The 17,476-nt window shown below is 35.1% G+C and overlaps 7 protein-coding genes across 8 annotated transcripts; 1 reads left to right on the top strand and 6 right to left on the bottom strand.

Moving 5' to 3' along the window:
- Positions 1-34: 34 nt before the first annotated feature.
- On the bottom strand, positions 35-3,667 carry LOC106659278 (ribonuclease Z, mitochondrial-like). Of its 2 annotated transcripts, none has more exons than XM_023457808.1 (7): positions 3,569-3,667; positions 2,829-3,338; positions 1,982-2,729; positions 1,560-1,891; positions 1,099-1,491; positions 689-1,035; positions 35-609 (listed from the first exon to the last, which is right to left on the bottom strand). In XM_023457808.1, the coding sequence occupies exons 2-7, from the start codon at positions 2,898-2,900 to the stop codon at positions 201-203; spliced, it is 2,301 nt and encodes a 766-aa protein (XP_023313576.1). In that variant the 5' UTR covers positions 2,901-3,338; positions 3,569-3,667; the 3' UTR covers positions 35-200. The 2 variants fall into 2 exon arrangements, with proteins under 2 accessions (XP_023313576.1, XP_014237206.1); XM_014381720.2 differs by having other exon boundaries at positions 2,829-3,300.
- Positions 3,668-4,503: 836 nt separating this feature from the next.
- LOC106659276 (40S ribosomal protein S8) lies at positions 4,504-5,895 on the bottom strand. The gene is made up of 4 exons (XM_014381719.2): positions 5,807-5,895; positions 5,288-5,418; positions 4,909-5,160; positions 4,504-4,796 (listed from the first exon to the last, which is right to left on the bottom strand). The coding sequence occupies exons 1-4, from the start codon at positions 5,808-5,810 to the stop codon at positions 4,557-4,559; spliced, it is 627 nt and encodes a 208-aa protein (XP_014237205.1). The 5' UTR covers positions 5,811-5,895; the 3' UTR covers positions 4,504-4,556.
- Positions 5,896-9,395: 3,500 nt separating this feature from the next.
- LOC106659262 (histone H4) lies at positions 9,396-9,793 on the bottom strand. Its single transcript, XM_014381696.2, has one exon. It carries the CDS (start codon positions 9,759-9,761, stop codon positions 9,450-9,452), a length of 312 nt encoding a protein of 103 aa, XP_014237182.1. The 5' UTR covers positions 9,762-9,793; the 3' UTR covers positions 9,396-9,449.
- A 197-nt stretch (positions 9,794-9,990) lies between these two features.
- LOC106659257 lies at positions 9,991-15,180 on the top strand. The gene is made up of 4 exons (XM_014381691.2): positions 9,991-10,430; positions 13,265-13,549; positions 14,036-14,273; positions 14,574-15,180. Exons 1-4 carry the CDS (start codon positions 10,026-10,028, stop codon positions 15,038-15,040), a joined length of 1,395 nt encoding a protein of 464 aa, XP_014237177.2. The 5' UTR covers positions 9,991-10,025; the 3' UTR covers positions 15,041-15,180.
- On the bottom strand, positions 13,095-13,659 carry LOC106659259 (histone H2A). Its single transcript, XM_014381694.2, has one exon. It carries the CDS (start codon positions 13,613-13,615, stop codon positions 13,235-13,237), a length of 381 nt encoding a protein of 126 aa, XP_014237180.1. The 5' UTR covers positions 13,616-13,659; the 3' UTR covers positions 13,095-13,234.
- On the bottom strand, positions 14,000-14,397 carry LOC106659263 (histone H4). Its single transcript, XM_014381697.2, has one exon. The coding sequence runs from the start codon at positions 14,363-14,365 to the stop codon at positions 14,054-14,056; it is 312 nt and encodes a 103-aa protein (XP_014237183.1). The 5' UTR covers positions 14,366-14,397; the 3' UTR covers positions 14,000-14,053.
- A 1,744-nt stretch (positions 15,181-16,924) lies between the features above and the next one.
- On the bottom strand, positions 16,925-17,469 carry LOC106659258 (histone H2A). The gene has a single exon (XM_014381693.2). It carries the CDS (start codon positions 17,423-17,425, stop codon positions 17,045-17,047), a length of 381 nt encoding a protein of 126 aa, XP_014237179.1. The 5' UTR covers positions 17,426-17,469; the 3' UTR covers positions 16,925-17,044.
- Between the last annotated feature and the right edge of the window lie 7 nt (positions 17,470-17,476).

Below are 17,476 nucleotides of genomic sequence, written 5' to 3'. Positions count from 1 at the left end.
AGTCATTAATATTTCTTATATACATCCCATGCATTTGAAAATCCTAACAAATAATTAAATAATTTAACTACATGTTTCTTAAATGATTGTTTATCAATTATTTTTTACCAAAATAAACAATCAGACATTTAAATGTTATAATATTTACAATACAACAATTTATTTACAATCTTTCATTACTACTTACATTATAAAAACATTTATAAATTTTCTGACTCCATTTCATTTCTCTTCAACTCTCGTTTAACTGCCCTTTCTTCAAGCATTTGCCTAAATTCACCAAACATAAGTTCAATGCAAGGGTAGATGATAGGCAATAATTTCAGTTGTGACCAATTCACATACATGAAGTCAAAAGCTATTCCAATTCGACTAAAATCAATGTCGGCCTCCGGAAGCATTGGAATTTTACTATAACGCTGTGAGAAATGCGTCAGTAAAATAAAATCTGCTTCAGCTTGAACTCCTACGTTGACGGCTTCAGACATAGTAGAATGACGTTTGATCTTAGCTTCTTGTTCTAGACCATCTTCCATCGTCGCTTCATGAATTAATAAATTACTGTTTTTCGACAATTTTATGAATTCTTCCCATGGACGTGTGTCACCGCTAAAATCAAAATAATAAAAATAAATATACTGCAAAATAAAATGTTATTTTATTTCAAAATATTGAATGTTCATCGTACCTGTAAGATATTTTCAATCCATCCTTTGTTGTGATTGCGACGCCGTAAGCAGAAGGGCAATGTTTAACTTTACAAGTTTTCATATTTGATAGGCCCAATGCTTCATATAATTCGTTCACAATAGGTAAATCCAATTTTAATGGATTATCATGTAATAATTCATTATTTGATATCAATCTAAAACTGTTTAAAATTGGTTCAAATCTTCTATCATACAGCTTTAGATAAAATTTTATTTCTTCTGGTGCTACCAAAAATAGTCTCTCTTTAGTAAAACGTTCTCTCTGCTTCAATATTCCGATTAATCCTATATGATGGTCAGCATGTAAATGTGACACATAAATAGCCTAAAATAAACAATTTTTTTATACCATAAAAATCATAATTTCATTAAAAAGATTGATAGTTACCTTAATTGATTTGAATATGATTCCCGCTTTTTCATTTCCAAAAAAACGTATAATTTGTCCAGCTGTTCCTTCTCCACAATCTAAGATTATACTACAATTTTTATTTAATCGTAAAATCATTCCACTAGTATTTCTTACTTTATTTGGAATTGAAGAACCAGTCCCTAACATTAATAGTTTTGGGTATTCATTGTTTGGTTTTAAAAGGCCAGTTTCAGCTTGGATTTCTATTTTCATTTTTTCTAGAGATGATTCAAACCCTTCGATTGAAAATACCTCTTCTAGGTATTTGTTTTTATCAATTTCTACTTCTGTTGACTTAAATCCACTAAAAGGTCTTAAATGTATTGTGTTCAACGTTTTCATTTTTCTAATAGTCAGATCACTTTTTATCTGTAGAGAAAAAAAAATCAAATTAATTTAAAACTATAACATAATTCTTGAATAGTTAAAAATCTTACTTCATTCTCCACATTTTCTTGTTGTAATAACGGTTGATTACTGGAAAATGGAAATATAGAAGGATGTACTAAATGAAGTTGATGCTGCAGTTTATACATAGCTTCACTCGCATAATCTTGGTTGCCCTCATTAATTATTAAATGTTCAGTAGTAGGACCAAACTTATGCATCCACTCTTTATATTTTGGATGATTTATTACGCTATTGGGAGAAAAATGAATAACATAACTAGCAACTTCTTCCTTCTTTGATGCAGTGGCTTGCTGATATTTGAAGAAAGCTGAATTTTGAACAAAATTATCTATCCAGTTTTCATTTGGACATTCCGTAACTGAAAAAGAAAAATTTTTTGTAAAAACTTATCAAAAATAGAAAAATTCATATTTCTTTTCAATTTATTGTAGAGTTTGATTTAATGTACCTATGAACAGAGGACCTGGTTCTGATGGTGACACAACATCTATACTTCTAACGATGGTCCCATCTGGAAGCGTTACATCTTCACCTTTTTTTAATTTACCTAAAATTGGACCTGAAGGTACACCTTTAGCATCACACTTTTCTTTATTTAAAGATCCAACTTTTGGATGTATTTTACATACAAAAGTTATGACTGTATCAATCCTTTGTTTAAGTGATTCATTATGGTTTGAAGATTCTTGTGATGGAATATTTGAGCGGACAGATTTTTTGCCGCACATGTTTTCTTCATATTCATAATAATTTATCGTGGCAATAGGTCCATCATCTTCACTTTCACATAAAGTATCATTTATAGTATCAATTTCTGATACAGGACTTTTTATTTCTATATAAGACACACACATGGTTTGATCTTCAAAAGGATGTTCTTTGTTAGAAAAGTTCACTTTTAATGGATTTAAATTAACAAAATCTTTAGTAGCTTTAACAATATCACTTAAGCCATCCGAGCCATGCATTGTAATTTCGGGTACTCCTGTATCTTGAATAGTAAGATAAAAACCAAGTAATCCACCAATATTATTCCAAGAGGGCTTTGTCACAAATACATGCTCTATTTTAGTAAGTTTTGCTTTATACTCAGTTGCTAAGCGCTGAGTTCCTTCGCCACAATTAAAAAGATAACTTGTATGATCTGTGACAAGTAAAAGGGACCTATTTTCTGCTTGACTTCCATTACCTATAACCTAAAATTAATTATTAAAAAAATGTCATTAAGTTAATTTTAATAATTGATCTTTAAAAAAAAACAGAATTGTAATTATTGCTGAATAAAAGTTGGTTACCTGCAGATAAATTTGTGATGGAGCGATTTTCACAGCTGGGGCTTTCCTTTTACGTTGTTGTTTAAGGTCCATTGTTACTTTTTTCTTTATATTTCACAATTGCTATTCTAAAAACCTGATTGATCAGTTTGTACCATAAATATTAATCACTGATTAACGATAGTTAATAAAAAAATTGAAATGAAATTTTGAGTTCTAGCTAGAAAGGACACAAACGACAGGTATGAATTCGAAAACAATGCAACATAATACTTGTCTTAAGTTAACCTCACACTGCAGACGACGTAAACAAGGCACATGTGTCCGGCCTCCGCCGCTCCGCGTGGTCATTGGTCGCTGGCAGCGCAGGTGTCATGTGAGTGAATTAACACGGTGATTTGAATGACGGCTCGTGACTCGTGTTGACGTTGGAGGCGTTGGAAGCACAGTCATTTGTCAGATTTTATTTTACAGTTGCAGTTTGTCGGTTAAACTGTTAGAGGATTAAACATGTTTAGCGTTCAGAATCTTCTGTAAATTCAATGCGACCGTTTGAATTAACCTAATGTAAGTCTGATCATAGAATGACAGAGACAGTCGTCAGGAAGTTAAAAGCTTTATGGGCTGGCTGCATTGTTTTTACCAAGAGCTCTTTATCATTTAATCATTTGGAAAAATTATTTTGTGAAAATAAAACTAGGTGTTAAGCTTCACATAAAACTATTATTTACCCAACATATTTTGAATTAAACTAAACCCACCAGCATGCCTAAATATAAACAACGGTTAAATAATTGCACGAATAGCTGCACTGACAAAGTTTATATTACATCAACGCTTGATAGCAACAACGTGTAAATCGTGTTTGGAAATTTTAGCTTTCATGCAGTTCTCGGCATCTTCTTTAATCTTGATTGAAATTGAAAGATTCCACGTCAAAAAAACAAGTAGCACCGAGAAATCAATGTTTTAGAAGTGTCCTGGAGATACTTTGATAGTGTAATGACTATTTCGATTGGAAGTTATCATTAATAAGCACTTGGCATTTATTTTCAAACATGCGCAAGCCGACGTTATGGAAACTAATCAACGCAAGTGAAGGACGTGGTTTGTTTTTATTTCGATCAAAAAAGGATAAGACAATAATTTTTGAAAAATAGCATGACTCGGAATTTCAACAAAAACAAGTATGTACGTTAATTTATTAATTTTAATTGTAAAATAAATATTAAGTATAAAATAATATAAAGTAAGTGTTGAAACTAATATGACGTAAAAATTCATTTAGAATAAGTCTGTTATTTTGAAAATCTTATGCAATGAAAAATGTCTCTTAACTATCAACTGTCATGAAAATTGGTATATTTGGACTTATCGTAAGATGTCAATATCCTCCTTGCTGTAATACAAGAGTCTTACGTTTTAAAATAATAATAAATCTAATTAGCTCGAGCCTACTAAAATTATTCATAATTTGAATAGTAAAAAGAGATATTTAGATATGCATTCATATATATTTCTTAGATCAGCTATAGATTGTAGTGGTTCAAAGTGGAAAATAGCTTGGGTCGGATTGATCGTTAATAGATTGAATATAAAAATTGATTTGGTTTATTGGATGTATTATAAAATTGTTCAACACCTTGAATGTAAGAATATATTAAGATTATATATATTGTATTCAAATTAAAACAAATTTTTAAAATTAAGTATGAATTTATTGCTTTCAATTCATTGTACAAAATTATTTTACTTTGCTTTCTTGCTCTTGATCTTTCTCAAGTAAAATTCTAGCTCTTTACCTTCTAAAATGTAACCGTCAGAACGGCCACATTGTCCAGGCCTGCTAGCGATGCAAGCTAAAATTCTTCCAGTTGCAAACTGATCTTCAAGTGCTGGCTCAACTTTAGCAACACGTTGTCTAGCCTTGTATTTTGCCATACACTTCTTGGAACGCTTCTTGTTAAGAACTTCCTCCTCTGCTTCAGACTACAAAGAAAATTTTTAAGTTAGGATTTACATATTAGTATTAAATAAATTTGGCTCAATTGCAGGGATATAATGATTTCATTATAACTGATTATTAAAAATTAAATCTTACCAATTTAGCTCCTCGTTTACGTCCCAAAGGAAGTGCATAATGAGCTTCATACCACTGTCTGAATGGAGTGGCATCGATTAAGACAATGCAATTCTTCACAAGTGTCTTGGTTCTGACAAGCTCGTTATTGGATGCATTGTAAACAACATCTATGATGCGAGTCTTGCGTGCACGGCCTTCAGATCCCCAAGCAAAATTACCTGTGTCTAAACGGAGGGCACGGTATTTTTTATTGCCACCCCGGGTACGCACCTGGAACAAGAGATTAATTATTACTTCGAAACTTTAATTATCTTTAACCAAAACATTCAGAATATTAACTGGTTGGAAATAATAGATTAGAAGTGTCAGGAGAATATTATTGCAACTTGAAACTTACAGTATGTATACGCTGTGGACCAAGTTTGGTGTTTGCAGCAGGACGTCCTAATTCGAACTTCCTCTTCTTCCTTGGAGGCTCTCTTCTGCCTCCTGTAGCTCGGCGTTTATGCCAATGATCACGTGAGATACCTGAAGTATAAATTATTGCAGAGTTAATAATATAATACTGAAAACATAACCAAGTGACATAACCTAATTTGTTAAAAAGTTATTGATACTTATGGTAAATGGATTTTAATAAAGTAGATTTTAATTTCACCGAGTCACTTTTTAGCGATAGATGTTTTGAGAGATTTTGAACAAAATAAAGTAATATTTAAAAAATTTAATTTAAGAAAATGCGCACGTTGCCGGTTCGCACATTGCGTGGTTAGAACTTTACATCATTTAAAGTAATCGAAAATTGTATTTTATAAGTTGATCTTTTACAGTCGAGGCAGATTAAATTAGCAAAAATTTGTTAACTTATGATACACTGTATTATCAATATTTAAAAAAAAAATAATAATTTACGGACCCATGCTGTAAAGCTGATAATCTCATGTAAAAGAGAGAGGTCAGAGAAACACTTTGTCCGTCTAAGAGTTGTAATTGTGCAGAGCGCACTGCGCAGCTGCCTTTCGTGACTGTCGTTTCAGTGGATGGATCGTAACTGCGTTAGTGGCGCTAGATTTAAAAGTAACAACGATAATTGATTTTTAAGGTAGCATTTTCAAAGTAATTTCTATTAAAAAAGAATGGCCAGTAATTAAACTTGATGCACATTTCTCACTTTTTTTCGTTGTGTAAATTTCTCACAAGTACCGTTATGATCGCTTCAAACTTGTTTATGCAAAAAGTTCAGATATTTAATAACCATGTGGCTCGAAATTTTCATTGATCATAAGTTGGTGTTTTTATTTTAGTTAGGTGTTGTACTTTTTAAACTACCACCATAACGTTAAACGTTTTTTAAAAACCAAACTAATTTTTTATTTCAAAAATTAGGTATTGAGTTTATGAAAAAAAGTTTTAAAACACAAATATCTCAGATTAATTAAGAACACTCAAATTTTTTAGAATTTTAAAGACAGATTTTTCGAAAATTATCACTAAAAAAATTTGTTATGACCTTTTTCCTAAAATTAACAGCTTTAGAAAAAATAAGTTCAATTTAAAAAAAAAAATTCATAAGAAAATTTACTTCGAAAATTCTGTGAAAATTCCTTAAGATATTTCTACACTTATGATCACCTTCATATTTAGATTCTGGGTTTTTCAAAAATTGTCGAACTCGATTTTAGGAGATAAATTTTACCGACGAAAACGTTCTTAAAATTAATCAAAGAATACGTTAGAATTTGATCAGAATTTGATCAGAATTTGTTCAGAATTTTTCAGAATTTTTCCCTTCCAAAAGATTACAAAAAAATTTTGAAAAATCAAAAAAAAATTCCATTATATTCTTTGATAAACTCGAAGAACTTTTTCATCTAAAAAATTCTTTCCTGTCCTTTGTTTTTGAGTTAAAAATTCCGGAAGGATTTCAATTTTTTTGCGTTTCAGACACCACTTCGTGTGCTTAAAGTTTCATTTTACCAATTTGAATTGTCATAACTTTAAATTTAGGGTCCATGAATGCATAATTTGCACCTGTGACGTGAGATTATGAATGATTTCAAACTCAATTTGAAAATTTTTTTCAAAATCTCGTTTTTCTAGATAAAAATATCCATAACTCTTGACTATTCATTTTTCCGAAAATCTTACGTCAGATTCAATAAGTTCAATAAATTTTGTGATATTAAAGCTCATTCATATAATTTTCAGACCCTATTAGTACCGAAAATTCAACGGTTTAGAAAATTACCAAAAAAGTGTCCATTCCGGACTTAATGGTTTAAACGATCATACTTGTTCAATCTTTAACTCGAGCCCGAGTTCTAAAAAAAGGTAATAGGATTTCACGTCGAAATATGTACTCAAAGAGAAACTTACAGGAATTTCCTATGCGCGAAGAAGAAACTTTGTTGGCACTGAGATAAGCTCAGAGCGTTGCATGAAAGGAAAAGACAATGGATTTTTTTCTGCATGTTTCTTTTTGAGTATTTATGAAATTTTTTCACGCCCCAAAAAATGGATAAGAAAACCGAGACTAAAATTTCATTTTGAAGAAAACCACCTTCGGCTTTAAAATGGCATATGTTAGTTAAATACTGATGCCATGTTAAAAATGAACGATTTCCAGAGTATTTTTTGATATTGTCACTGAATTTCATACTTTTTGCATGAAATAAAATTGAATGTTTCAGAACAATGCGACTAATATTTCAAAACCACGTTTTTTAACAATAACTTTATATTTAATTAAAAGAAAAAAGAAAATGCAATGCACATGTGAATATTACCTTGCCTATTAATCAATTGAGATTTATCCAAGCAAATATTAAAATGGAAGTTTTTCAACCGCTGTATCTTGTAAAAAAAACACAGTAAACATGCTATGAAAAAAAACCTATATGTAAAATGCCGTGAAAAAACACACCTCATCGAAATTCCGTGAAGAAAATCACATCTCATTGAATCAATCGATCAATTGAATCACGTGTAAAAAATATCATGGTGTTTTAAATAGGCGTGCTTTTCTTCACGACATTTCGTTGAGGTGTGTCTTTTTTCGATGTGATGCATTTTCACAAGCACAAGCAAAACATACATTTTTCCAGATTTTCGTTGGATATTTAAAAAAAAATCTAAATGTAGGCATTCGTGTATTCTTTTTTTCGTAAAATGTGCAAACAGCAGGTGTGAAACAGAATTGGGATCTTAAAGAGCATGATGGTTGGAGACAAAAAAACCAATATATGTAATCGAATATATTATTAATTTGCCTCAATTTCTCGTAATTATGATTGATGCAACAAGTGGTCAAAAGTAGATATTTTGATCAATGCGAGTTCAATAGCTGATTAGTTATCAGATAAACAATTTCCTTCAATAGTACGCGAAAATTACCCTGAGACAAGTATACAAATACAATTTTTTATTGTTTACCGGATACATTGTGACACATTTTTCTCGCATGGTTAACAGAAAATAATTCTGGTAAAAATTGTCGAGTGTTATAAAAATATACATTTAATACGTATTTAATGTATAGATACATAATTACTTTTTTAAAAAAAATTAATTGTACTAGCTCTGCGGTACAAAAATAACACATTGGATATAAATGAATACAAATATTTAAATAGCACAGAAGCAATTGCTTTCGCAGAAAAATTTCGTGTAATATTTTAAATTGTAAGGAGAGTACGAACGTAAACATACATCCCGAATACTTGATAGCAACGATATAATAAGTCAGCATCGAATCAAAGCATCGAAGGATATACGTAAACATTGTATCGGTCGCGATACGAAGAGATGTATGCTCGTTACAGGTTGGGAGCTTAGAAATTTTATTTCGGCAAAGCGAACTGACACCAAAGTTTGTAGGCTGTGGTTTTAATTGCGTACGCATCATGCCACTGCTCATAACATACACAGTAATATTGGGGCTATTTGCTGTACCTAGAGCACATCTAATAATCTGTACATATTGAAATATCATACTGTAAAAATTTTGAATAGATAGCAACGCGGATGTCACGAATCATTTGATCTTCTGTCTCGAGATATTTTACGTTTATGTTAGAAAATGGATCAAAATCACGCTTCAATGTAATAAGCGTAAATAAAAATATGAACAAATTTTAAGAAGCCCATATATAACTGCTCAGAAGTTCCTTTACAGCAATTTAGACTAAAAATCGTGACATTTACGCTACTTATGATCTTTTGCTATGTAATATTGTTTTGAATATGTTTTCTCTGCACAACTTCAAGACACTTGATTCCATCAGTATTACTTGCGGAATATTTAAAGGTTTCAGAAAAAAGTAGTGAAATGGTTATACGGACTCGATTTAGTTATTCTCTCTTCGTCATTAGAATAGCTAGAAATAGAGTTTATACTATGAACTACCATTCCCTCGAAATTCATATTCTCGTAGTTAAGCATTTCCACGAGTTAATAATGTAGAGTTCTGTATACAGGATAGTTTGTTATACGTTTGATATATATGGTGGCCTTGAAAAAGGCCGATTGTTTTAATTGTGAGATGGTCAAGGCTAGATGTTTAGCCGCCGAAACCGTACAAGGTGCGGCCCTGCCTCTTGAGAGCGTATACTACGTCCATGGCTGTGACCGTCTTGCGCTTGGCATGCTCGGTGTAAGTGACGGCGTCACGGATGACGTTCTCAAGGAAGACCTTGAGTACACCACGAGTCTCTTCGTAGATCAAGCCAGAAATACGCTTGACTCCGCCACGACGGGCCAGACGGCGGATGGCAGGCTTGGTGATTCCCTGGATGTTATCACGCAACACCTTCCTGTGACGCTTTGCTCCTCCTTTTCCCAATCCTTTTCCTCCCTTTCCACGTCCAGTCATGATGAGAGATGCTTTGGGTTTACTGTTCGACGGAGAGCAACGAACTGATGCCGATGGGAGCCAAGCGAACGGTTTTATAGGGGGCCAAGCGGTGCGGCCCCCCCCTTCGGCCTACTGTCTACCGAGCTCCCCTCTGCCGAGCCAAGCTGCCCAGCCAAGCTACCGCACGAAATAGCGATATAAAAGAAGCGAATTGCAGCCGTTGCAGACACATATCGTTCGTATCGTTCTCACGAAGCGCATACACCGCATTCAGCTGTCGCTATGGCCCGTACCAAGCAAACCGCTCGCAAGTCCACCGGAGGCAAGGCTCCGCGCAAACAACTGGCCACCAAGGCCGCTCGCAAGAGTGCCCCAGCCACCGGCGGAGTCAAGAAGCCCCATCGCTACAGGCCCGGCACCGTCGCCCTTCGTGAAATCAGACGTTACCAGAAGAGCACTGAGCTTCTCATCCGCAAGCTGCCCTTCCAGCGTCTGGTTCGTGAAATCGCTCAAGATTTCAAGACTGACTTGCGTTTCCAGAGCTCGGCCGTCATGGCCCTGCAGGAAGCCAGCGAGGCCTACCTCGTCGGTCTCTTCGAAGATACGAACTTGTGCGCCATCCACGCCAAGCGTGTCACCATCATGCCCAAGGACATTCAGTTGGCCCGTCGTATTCGTGGAGAACGCGCTTAAGCTATATTATATCTAGATATACCAAATCAACAGTCCTTTTCAGGACTACATATATTTAAAACGAGGAAGCTAATTTATTTGTACTTGGTTTTATTCAACTTTTTTACTCAACCGAGAAGGTCAATAAAATTAGGGGCAAATTTTTAAGAGCTACTTGCCCAAAAAAGAGTAAACTTTCACGATGTAGATGTCAATGAAACTAATGTACACGAAGTCGAAAGTTCCATAAGCCTTGAGTAAAAGCCAATTTTCGAATTGAATTAAACTCAAATTGATTGACAATTTTTAGATGATAAGATATCAATTAGTCCATATATTTTTTACTTGGCAATATCCACCGCTCACACATCATAGTTATATATATATCACATATATTGTAGAACTTGTAGAAAGTTATTAACTTTGAATTTCAGTTTGGAAAGCTAGAAAAGCTATGTTTTTTTTTACATTTTTTGACGAACACAATCATCCTATAGAATGATTCTTTTTTAAGTTTTGTTGATCTATGTATTATATTTTGTGGAAATGAGTCGTTCGAGGAAGGCAGACATTTTTAAGTACACGAAAATAAAAATAGCTCTTTGAAAAATATTAATAATTTCAGAGGAAAATATTTTTCGCTTTTGATCTAGACTTTAAAAAAATATTAAAAACATCACAGTTAAGTAGTAACGTGTTTCATTTGCGTTTATTCTGATTGAGCTATAAGTAGCTTTAATTCTATGTAATTTTTAATTTTTTGATAACAAAAATATATAGAAGTTTTCTGAAAGCACTCGGTATTGGACATGATTTTTTAAATATATTGGCCTGTAAAAAGAAAAAAACGTCAAGCTTAAGATCATCACTCATCTTCAAAAAGTAATGGTCTTGATGCAATTACATGAGATCTGATAATTTCTTATTAAAACACTTTTTACTGACAAATTTAACAATTAAAATAAAATTATTTTTTATCCACGAGATAATGCGCACACATAAGCGCTATTGGTTATAAGTATTACAATTAAACGCTTAATAGCGTTATGATTTAACAATAATTTAATACAATGTTTATGGCCTTGAGGGAGATCCAACAACTTCTTCATAATAACGTGCAATGTTTTACGAGGAGCAAAAAACTGCAAGTTCCTCGGCTTTGGTAGACCATTTTTTGAATTTTAAAAACGTAAAATAGTGAAAAATTTGTCTTTAATTATAAAAATGAACAGGAAAAATCGGAGTAAAGGTTGAATTACATATTTTGTTGGGATTTTTTAGTACAATCAAATGGCGTTGTTACTTTCATTCTATAAATTTATTTTTAACTACAAATGACAATTTTTTGTCATCTATAAACCTCAAAGGACAATTTTTCTATGTTTTCCTATGAAAAAGTCAACAAGAGTCATTGCGTCGTTTAAAACGACCTCGTGTTGTAAAAATTACAATACCATTCGTTTCTACAGAAAAAATTCTAACAAAGTTCTCGTCAAAAGAATTGTTTGATTATTTAGTTTTTATGCATACAGCCAAAAGACACCTTTGATATTTTTAGTTTAAAAAAACCAAAATCGAGCAATTTCTGCTCTGAAAGTAATATTTTTTGACTAAACCAATGACGGTGTTCAATTATATGAAAAAAAATACCAACAAAGTGTGTAATTAAAACTTTTCTCCGATTTTTTCTGTTCATTTTTCCATCATTTATGGATGAATTATTCTTTAATTTACATTTTAAAAATGCTAAAAATGGCCATGTCAGCATTAGATTTCATAGAAAAAGTACAAAAATGTATTTAAAATCCCATTAGACCCTAACAGAAAAGTTGAAAACCTATTGAGCTACTTATCAGCCCCGATTTTTTAATATCGGAAAAAATTCGAAATTCATCGACACCTGTTAAAATCACTTTTCCAAATTTTTCAAAAAGAGAACTTATTTTTGAACTATAATTTTTTTAATTCCATTGGGTCCGCTGAGTTGCTATATACTTTATACTAATACAAACATAGTCAGAGATTATCGTTTAAATAATTACAATAAATAAACTGCCTCGGTTCTTTAAATTTTAAAAGTTTCAGATACAGGCATCCTTCGTTATATGCGGATAATTTTAGCTTATACACGTTTCAAGACGGTGGAAAAAATTTTTTCATGACCTTGTATGGCTTCAAAAACTCGTAAAATTTCCAAAATTCCAGTTAAAAAACAAGTTACGAATTTAGCTGAAAAATTGAAAATTCTAAGTTAACTTAGTGGAGGATTAAATTTTCATACAAATATATTTAATAAAAAACACTATTAACGTAACCGTGCTTTTTCTCTCGTTATCCGTGGCACTTTTTCGGAACGTAACCCCCGCGTATAAAGAGGGATCCGTGTAGTTCTAGTTATATAATTTTTGCTGTAAATAATTTTCATTTCAAGTTGAGTCAAAAGCCCAGTTAGAAGCCGTTAGAAAAGATATCACTTAAATGTCCATAAATTTTTTATAGTCATGTTGATGTTAATAATTAAAAATAAACGTATGAGAGAAAGAACCCAAGGAAAATATCTAATCGTCAACGAATTCTGATGTTTATGTAGCGAACAAATAGCATCACTATTCTGACACTTTTTCCCACTGCTCAAAAACATTTAGAATTTTTTATATAAATAACTGCTATATATAAGTATTTACCCGTGCATTGCGCGTCCTTAATTGTAAGTGGATTTTTTTTATCAATATTATGGTCAATGAATAGATATTCCTGTGTTGTATAATTTGTTGGCCCTGAGAAGGGCCGGTTGTTTGTCAAGTGTGTGGTAAAGAAATTTAAGCTTTCTTCTCAGTCTTTTTGGGCAGAAGTACGGCCTGGATGTTTGGCAGGACACCACCCTGGGCGATGGTGACTCCGGACAAGAGTTTGTTCAATTCTTCGTCATTGCGGATGGCCAGCTGGAGATGTCTGGGGATGATCCTGGTCTTCTTGTTGTCACGAGCGGCATTACCTGCCAACTCGAGGACCTCAGCGGCCAAGTATTCCATGACGGCAGCCAAGTAGACTGGAGCTCCAGCACCAACTCGCTCGGCGTAGTTGCCTTTGCGGAGCAGACGATGAATTCTGCCCACTGGGAATTGAAGTCCAGCGCGAGTCGAGCGGGTCTTTGACTTTCCCTTGGCTTTGCCGGCACCACCTTTTCCACGTCCAGACATAGTTGCGAGAGGTTGAGTAAAATTCGTACGTGTGACTGAGAGAAGGCACGAATGCGATTTGAAAGCCGAGAGGCGGTGTGAAGCTATTTATAGCGAAAATCAGATGGCGCGCGAACGAATAGGGGGGAAAAGCAGCTGAGTAGGAGTGGAGGGGGCTTAGCGCGTTACCGCGTCGCGCGCCGCACAGTTTTTTATATAAATTGAGTCGCCGAACTGCAGCCCGGCACATTCTTTCGTATTCACCGAATCCGTAAAGAGACTCCTCTGCAATGGCACCGAAAACCAGTGGTAAAGCCGTCAAGAAGTCTGGCAAAGCCCAGAAANACGAGTTAATAATGTAGAGTTCTGTATACAGGATAGTTTGTTATACGTTTGATATATATGGTGGCCTTGAAAAAGGCCGATTGTTTTAATTGTGAGATGGTCAAGGCTAGATGTTTAGCCGCCGAAACCGTACAAGGTGCGGCCCTGCCTCTTGAGAGCGTATACTACGTCCATGGCTGTGACCGTCTTGCGCTTGGCATGCTCGGTGTAAGTGACGGCGTCACGGATGACGTTCTCAAGGAAGACCTTGAGTACACCACGAGTCTCTTCGTAGATCAAGCCAGAAATACGCTTGACTCCGCCACGACGGGCCAGACGGCGGATGGCAGGCTTGGTGATTCCCTGGATGTTATCACGCAACACCTTCCTGTGACGCTTTGCTCCTCCTTTTCCCAATCCTTTTCCTCCCTTTCCACGTCCAGTCATGATGAGAGATGCTTTGGGTTTACTGTTCGACGGAGAGCAACGAACTGATGCCGATGGGAGCCAAGCGAACGGTTTTATAGGGGGCCAAGCGGTGCGGCCCCCCCCTTCGGCCTACTGTCTACCGAGCTCCCCTCTGCCGAGCCAAGCTGCCCAGCCAAGCTACCGCACGAAATAGCGATATAAAAGAAGCGAATTGCAGCCGTTGCAGACACATATCGTTCGTATCGTTCTCACGAAGCGCATACACCGCATTCAGCTGTCGCTATGGCCCGTACCAAGCAAACCGCTCGCAAGTCCACCGGAGGCAAGGCTCCGCGCAAACAACTGGCCACCAAGGCCGCTCGCAAGAGTGCCCCAGCCACCGGCGGAGTCAAGAAGCCCCATCGCTACAGGCCCGGCACCGTCGCCCTTCGTGAAATCAGACGTTACCAGAAGAGCACTGAGCTTCTCATCCGCAAACTGCCCTTCCAGCGTTTGGTTCGTGAAATCGCTCAAGATTTCAAGACTGACTTGCGTTTCCAGAGCTCGGCCGTCATGGCCCTGCAGGAAGCCAGCGAGGCCTACCTCGTCGGTCTCTTCGAAGATACGAACTTGTGCGCCATCCACGCCAAGCGTGTCACCATCATGCCCAAGGACATTCAGTTGGCCCGTCGTATTCGTGGAGAACGTGCTTAAGCTTCTACTCATAAAGATTTATCAAACCAACAGTCCTTTTCAGGACTACATATATATAAAACGAGGAAATTGATTTATTTGCACACGCATTATTCCAGTTTTTGCCATAAGAACTAATAACTCTACTACTTGATCTCATACTCAAAAAGCGTTACAACTAAATCTTGAAAAATTAATTATTGAGTATTTTTGCCGAAGCTTAAGCATTAAAATGTACTCAAAGTTGGCTCTACTTGATTTGAAAACAGCAGAACTTTGTTTTCATGCGAAAATACCATATTATTTTAACCCATTAACGACCAAACTGCTTGATTTTTTGTTGGTTTTCGCAGCAACTTTTTTTGTAGTTTGAGGCCTCCAAAAAGTTTCGTATGGACCTATATCGATGTAAAATTTAATACCCTTTAAGAAGATGAGCTCAAAATTTGTATTCTTTGCGCAATAAAAAAGTTATGGCTTCTTATACGAAAAAAAACGTAAAATTTTCTGCAAAAATCAAGTTTTTGATTTTTTTTTCACCGTGTTATCGTTAGGGAATCACGATATAAATATGATCAGGGGTGATCAAGACCATCAAAGTATCTCAGGGAATTTTTATGGAATTTTTGAACCACTACTTCAAACAAAAAATAACTTATATTCATATAAAACATAACTCATTTTTACTCGAAACCTACTGAATTTAGAGAAAAAGGGCAAAAAACCAAAGTTTGAAAAGGAGTTAAAAAATTCCATAAAAATTCTCTGAGATACTTTGATAGTCGTGATCACCTCTGATCATATTTATATCGCGATTCCCTAACGGTAACATGGTGAAAAAAATCAAAAACTTGATTTTTTGCAAAAAATTTTACGTTTTTTTATTGTATGAGTAGCCATAACTTTTTTATTACGCAAAGAATCGAAATTTTGAGCTCAGTTTCTGAAAGGACATTAAATTTTACATCGAAATAGGTCCATACGAAACTTTTTGGAGGCCTCAAACTATAAAAAAAATCGCTGCGAAAACCAACAAAAAAATCGAGCATTTCGGTCGTTAATGGGTTAAAGTAACAAAAATATTTCAATAATATTATTGTTCTGGCGAAGTACGTTTTGCTTATTGCGTACGCAATCGTTAAATCATCGTACATTCGACCAGTGTGGTACAGAATTTATCCATGTTTACTTTATGAAATCAACATTATTTAAAATATGAAAAGCAAGATTCAATTATATTTTTTACTTATATCAGAGGCATTCTGAAGTCAGGCTAAAACTGGATATTCTCAACTTTATTTCCATCGTACAGGAGGATATGTAAATTTAGATCGCAAGATATAGTTTACTCAATTTCTACTGAATTCTTGTCTAAACGACTTTACGATTTCCCATGACTATTAAAATTTTCAACGCTTTAAGATATAGGATAAATTTTCACGATCATTTTCTGATTGATAATATTTATTTCTTGTTTCACCATGAAATTTAAATAGAAAAACCTTTGAATTTCTTCGGTGTAAAAATAATAGTTCGCTCGCTCATCATTTTCGTTTTCTATTTGTGTCGAGATAGAAATTGTGTGATTTTGCTTGATAATTTCTCGTGGGCATCGTATTTGGGGACTCGAGATGAAATTATTTATTTTTCAAGAAACGTCGACACGATAATTACCCTTATAAAAATTTCCTATAGGATCTCGCGAAATTCCTACAGGAGTCCTATAGGATTCCAATAGGAATTTCGCGGGATCCTATTGGAAATTTTTATAAGGGTACTGTCACCGGTCTGTGGACTTGGTGTCTGAAGTTACAAAACGTAATGTTTTGTATACAATGTGAAACACGAATTTTTTCATACTTATTACTGTTATTATATTCTTCAATTGTTATCCGTACATCGCGTATTTGTTATTATGAGAAATTATTTATTTCAAGTATGGTCAATGAATAGATATTCCTATGTTGTAATAATTTGTTGGCCCTGAGAAGGGCCGGTTGTTTGTCAAGTGTGTGGTAAAGAAATTTAAGCTTTCTTCTCAGTCTTTTTGGGCAGAAGTACGGCCTGGATGTTAGGCAGGACACCACCCTGGGCGATGGTGACTCCGGACAAGAGTTTGTTCAATTCTTCGTCATTGCGGATGGCCAATTGGAGATGTCTGGGGATGATCCTGGTCTTCTTGTTGTCACGAGCGGCATTACCTGCCAACTCGAGGACCTCAGCGGCCAAGTATTCCATGACGGCAGCCAAGTAGACTGGGGCTCCAGCACCAACTCGCTCGGCGTAGTTGCCTTTGCGGAGCAGACGATGAATTCTGCCCACTGGGAATTGAAGTCCAGCGCGAGTCGAGCGGGTCTTTGACTTTCCCTTGGCTTTGCCGGCACCACCTTTTCCACGTCCAGACATAGTTGCGAGAGGTTGAGTAAAATTCGTACGTGTGACTGAGAGAAGGCACGA

Source organism: Trichogramma pretiosum, unplaced genomic scaffold, assembly GCF_000599845.2.
Source record: "Trichogramma pretiosum strain Unisexual culture from Peru unplaced genomic scaffold, Tpre_2.0 scaffold85, whole genome shotgun sequence".
Classification (NCBI taxonomy): domain Eukaryota; kingdom Metazoa; phylum Arthropoda; class Insecta; order Hymenoptera; family Trichogrammatidae; genus Trichogramma; species Trichogramma pretiosum.
The sequence above is the reverse complement of the archived record's forward strand: the minus strand, read 5'-3'. Positions and strand labels throughout refer to the sequence as shown.

Coding starts and splice junctions, on each gene's coding strand:
- LOC106659278 (XM_023457808.1), bottom strand. CDS start 2,900: ATGGACCTTAAACAACAACGTAAAAGGAAAGCCCCAGCTGTGAAAATC. Junction 2,730..2,828: donor CATCACAAATTTATCTGCAG/GTAACCAACTTT, acceptor AATTAATTTTAG/GTTATAGGTAATGGAAGTCA. Junction 610..688: donor GGATTGAAAATATCTTACAG/GTACGATGAACA, acceptor TTTTGATTTTAG/CGGTGACACACGTCCATGGG.
- LOC106659276 (XM_014381719.2), bottom strand. Junction 5,161..5,287: donor GTCCACAGCGTATACATACT/GTAAGTTTCAAG, acceptor CTCTTGTTCCAG/GTGCGTACCCGGGGTGGCAA. Junction 4,797..4,908: donor GTAAACGAGGAGCTAAATTG/GTAAGATTTAAT, acceptor TTTTCTTTGTAG/TCTGAAGCAGAGGAGGAAGT.
- LOC106659262 (XM_014381696.2), bottom strand. CDS start 9,761: ATGACTGGACGTGGAAAGGGAGGAAAAGGATTGGGAAAAGGAGGAGCA.
- LOC106659257 (XM_014381691.2), top strand. CDS start 10,026: ATGGCCCGTACCAAGCAAACCGCTCGCAAGTCCACCGGAGGCAAGGCT. Junction 10,431..13,264: donor GTCGTATTCGTGGAGAACGC/GCTTAAGCTATA, acceptor CTTTTTGGGCAG/AAGTACGGCCTGGATGTTTG. Junction 14,274..14,573: donor GACGGCGGATGGCAGGCTTG/GTGATTCCCTGG, acceptor CAGCCGTTGCAG/ACACATATCGTTCGTATCGT.
- LOC106659259 (XM_014381694.2), bottom strand. CDS start 13,615: ATGTCTGGACGTGGAAAAGGTGGTGCCGGCAAAGCCAAGGGAAAGTCA.
- LOC106659263 (XM_014381697.2), bottom strand. CDS start 14,365: ATGACTGGACGTGGAAAGGGAGGAAAAGGATTGGGAAAAGGAGGAGCA.
- LOC106659258 (XM_014381693.2), bottom strand. CDS start 17,425: ATGTCTGGACGTGGAAAAGGTGGTGCCGGCAAAGCCAAGGGAAAGTCA.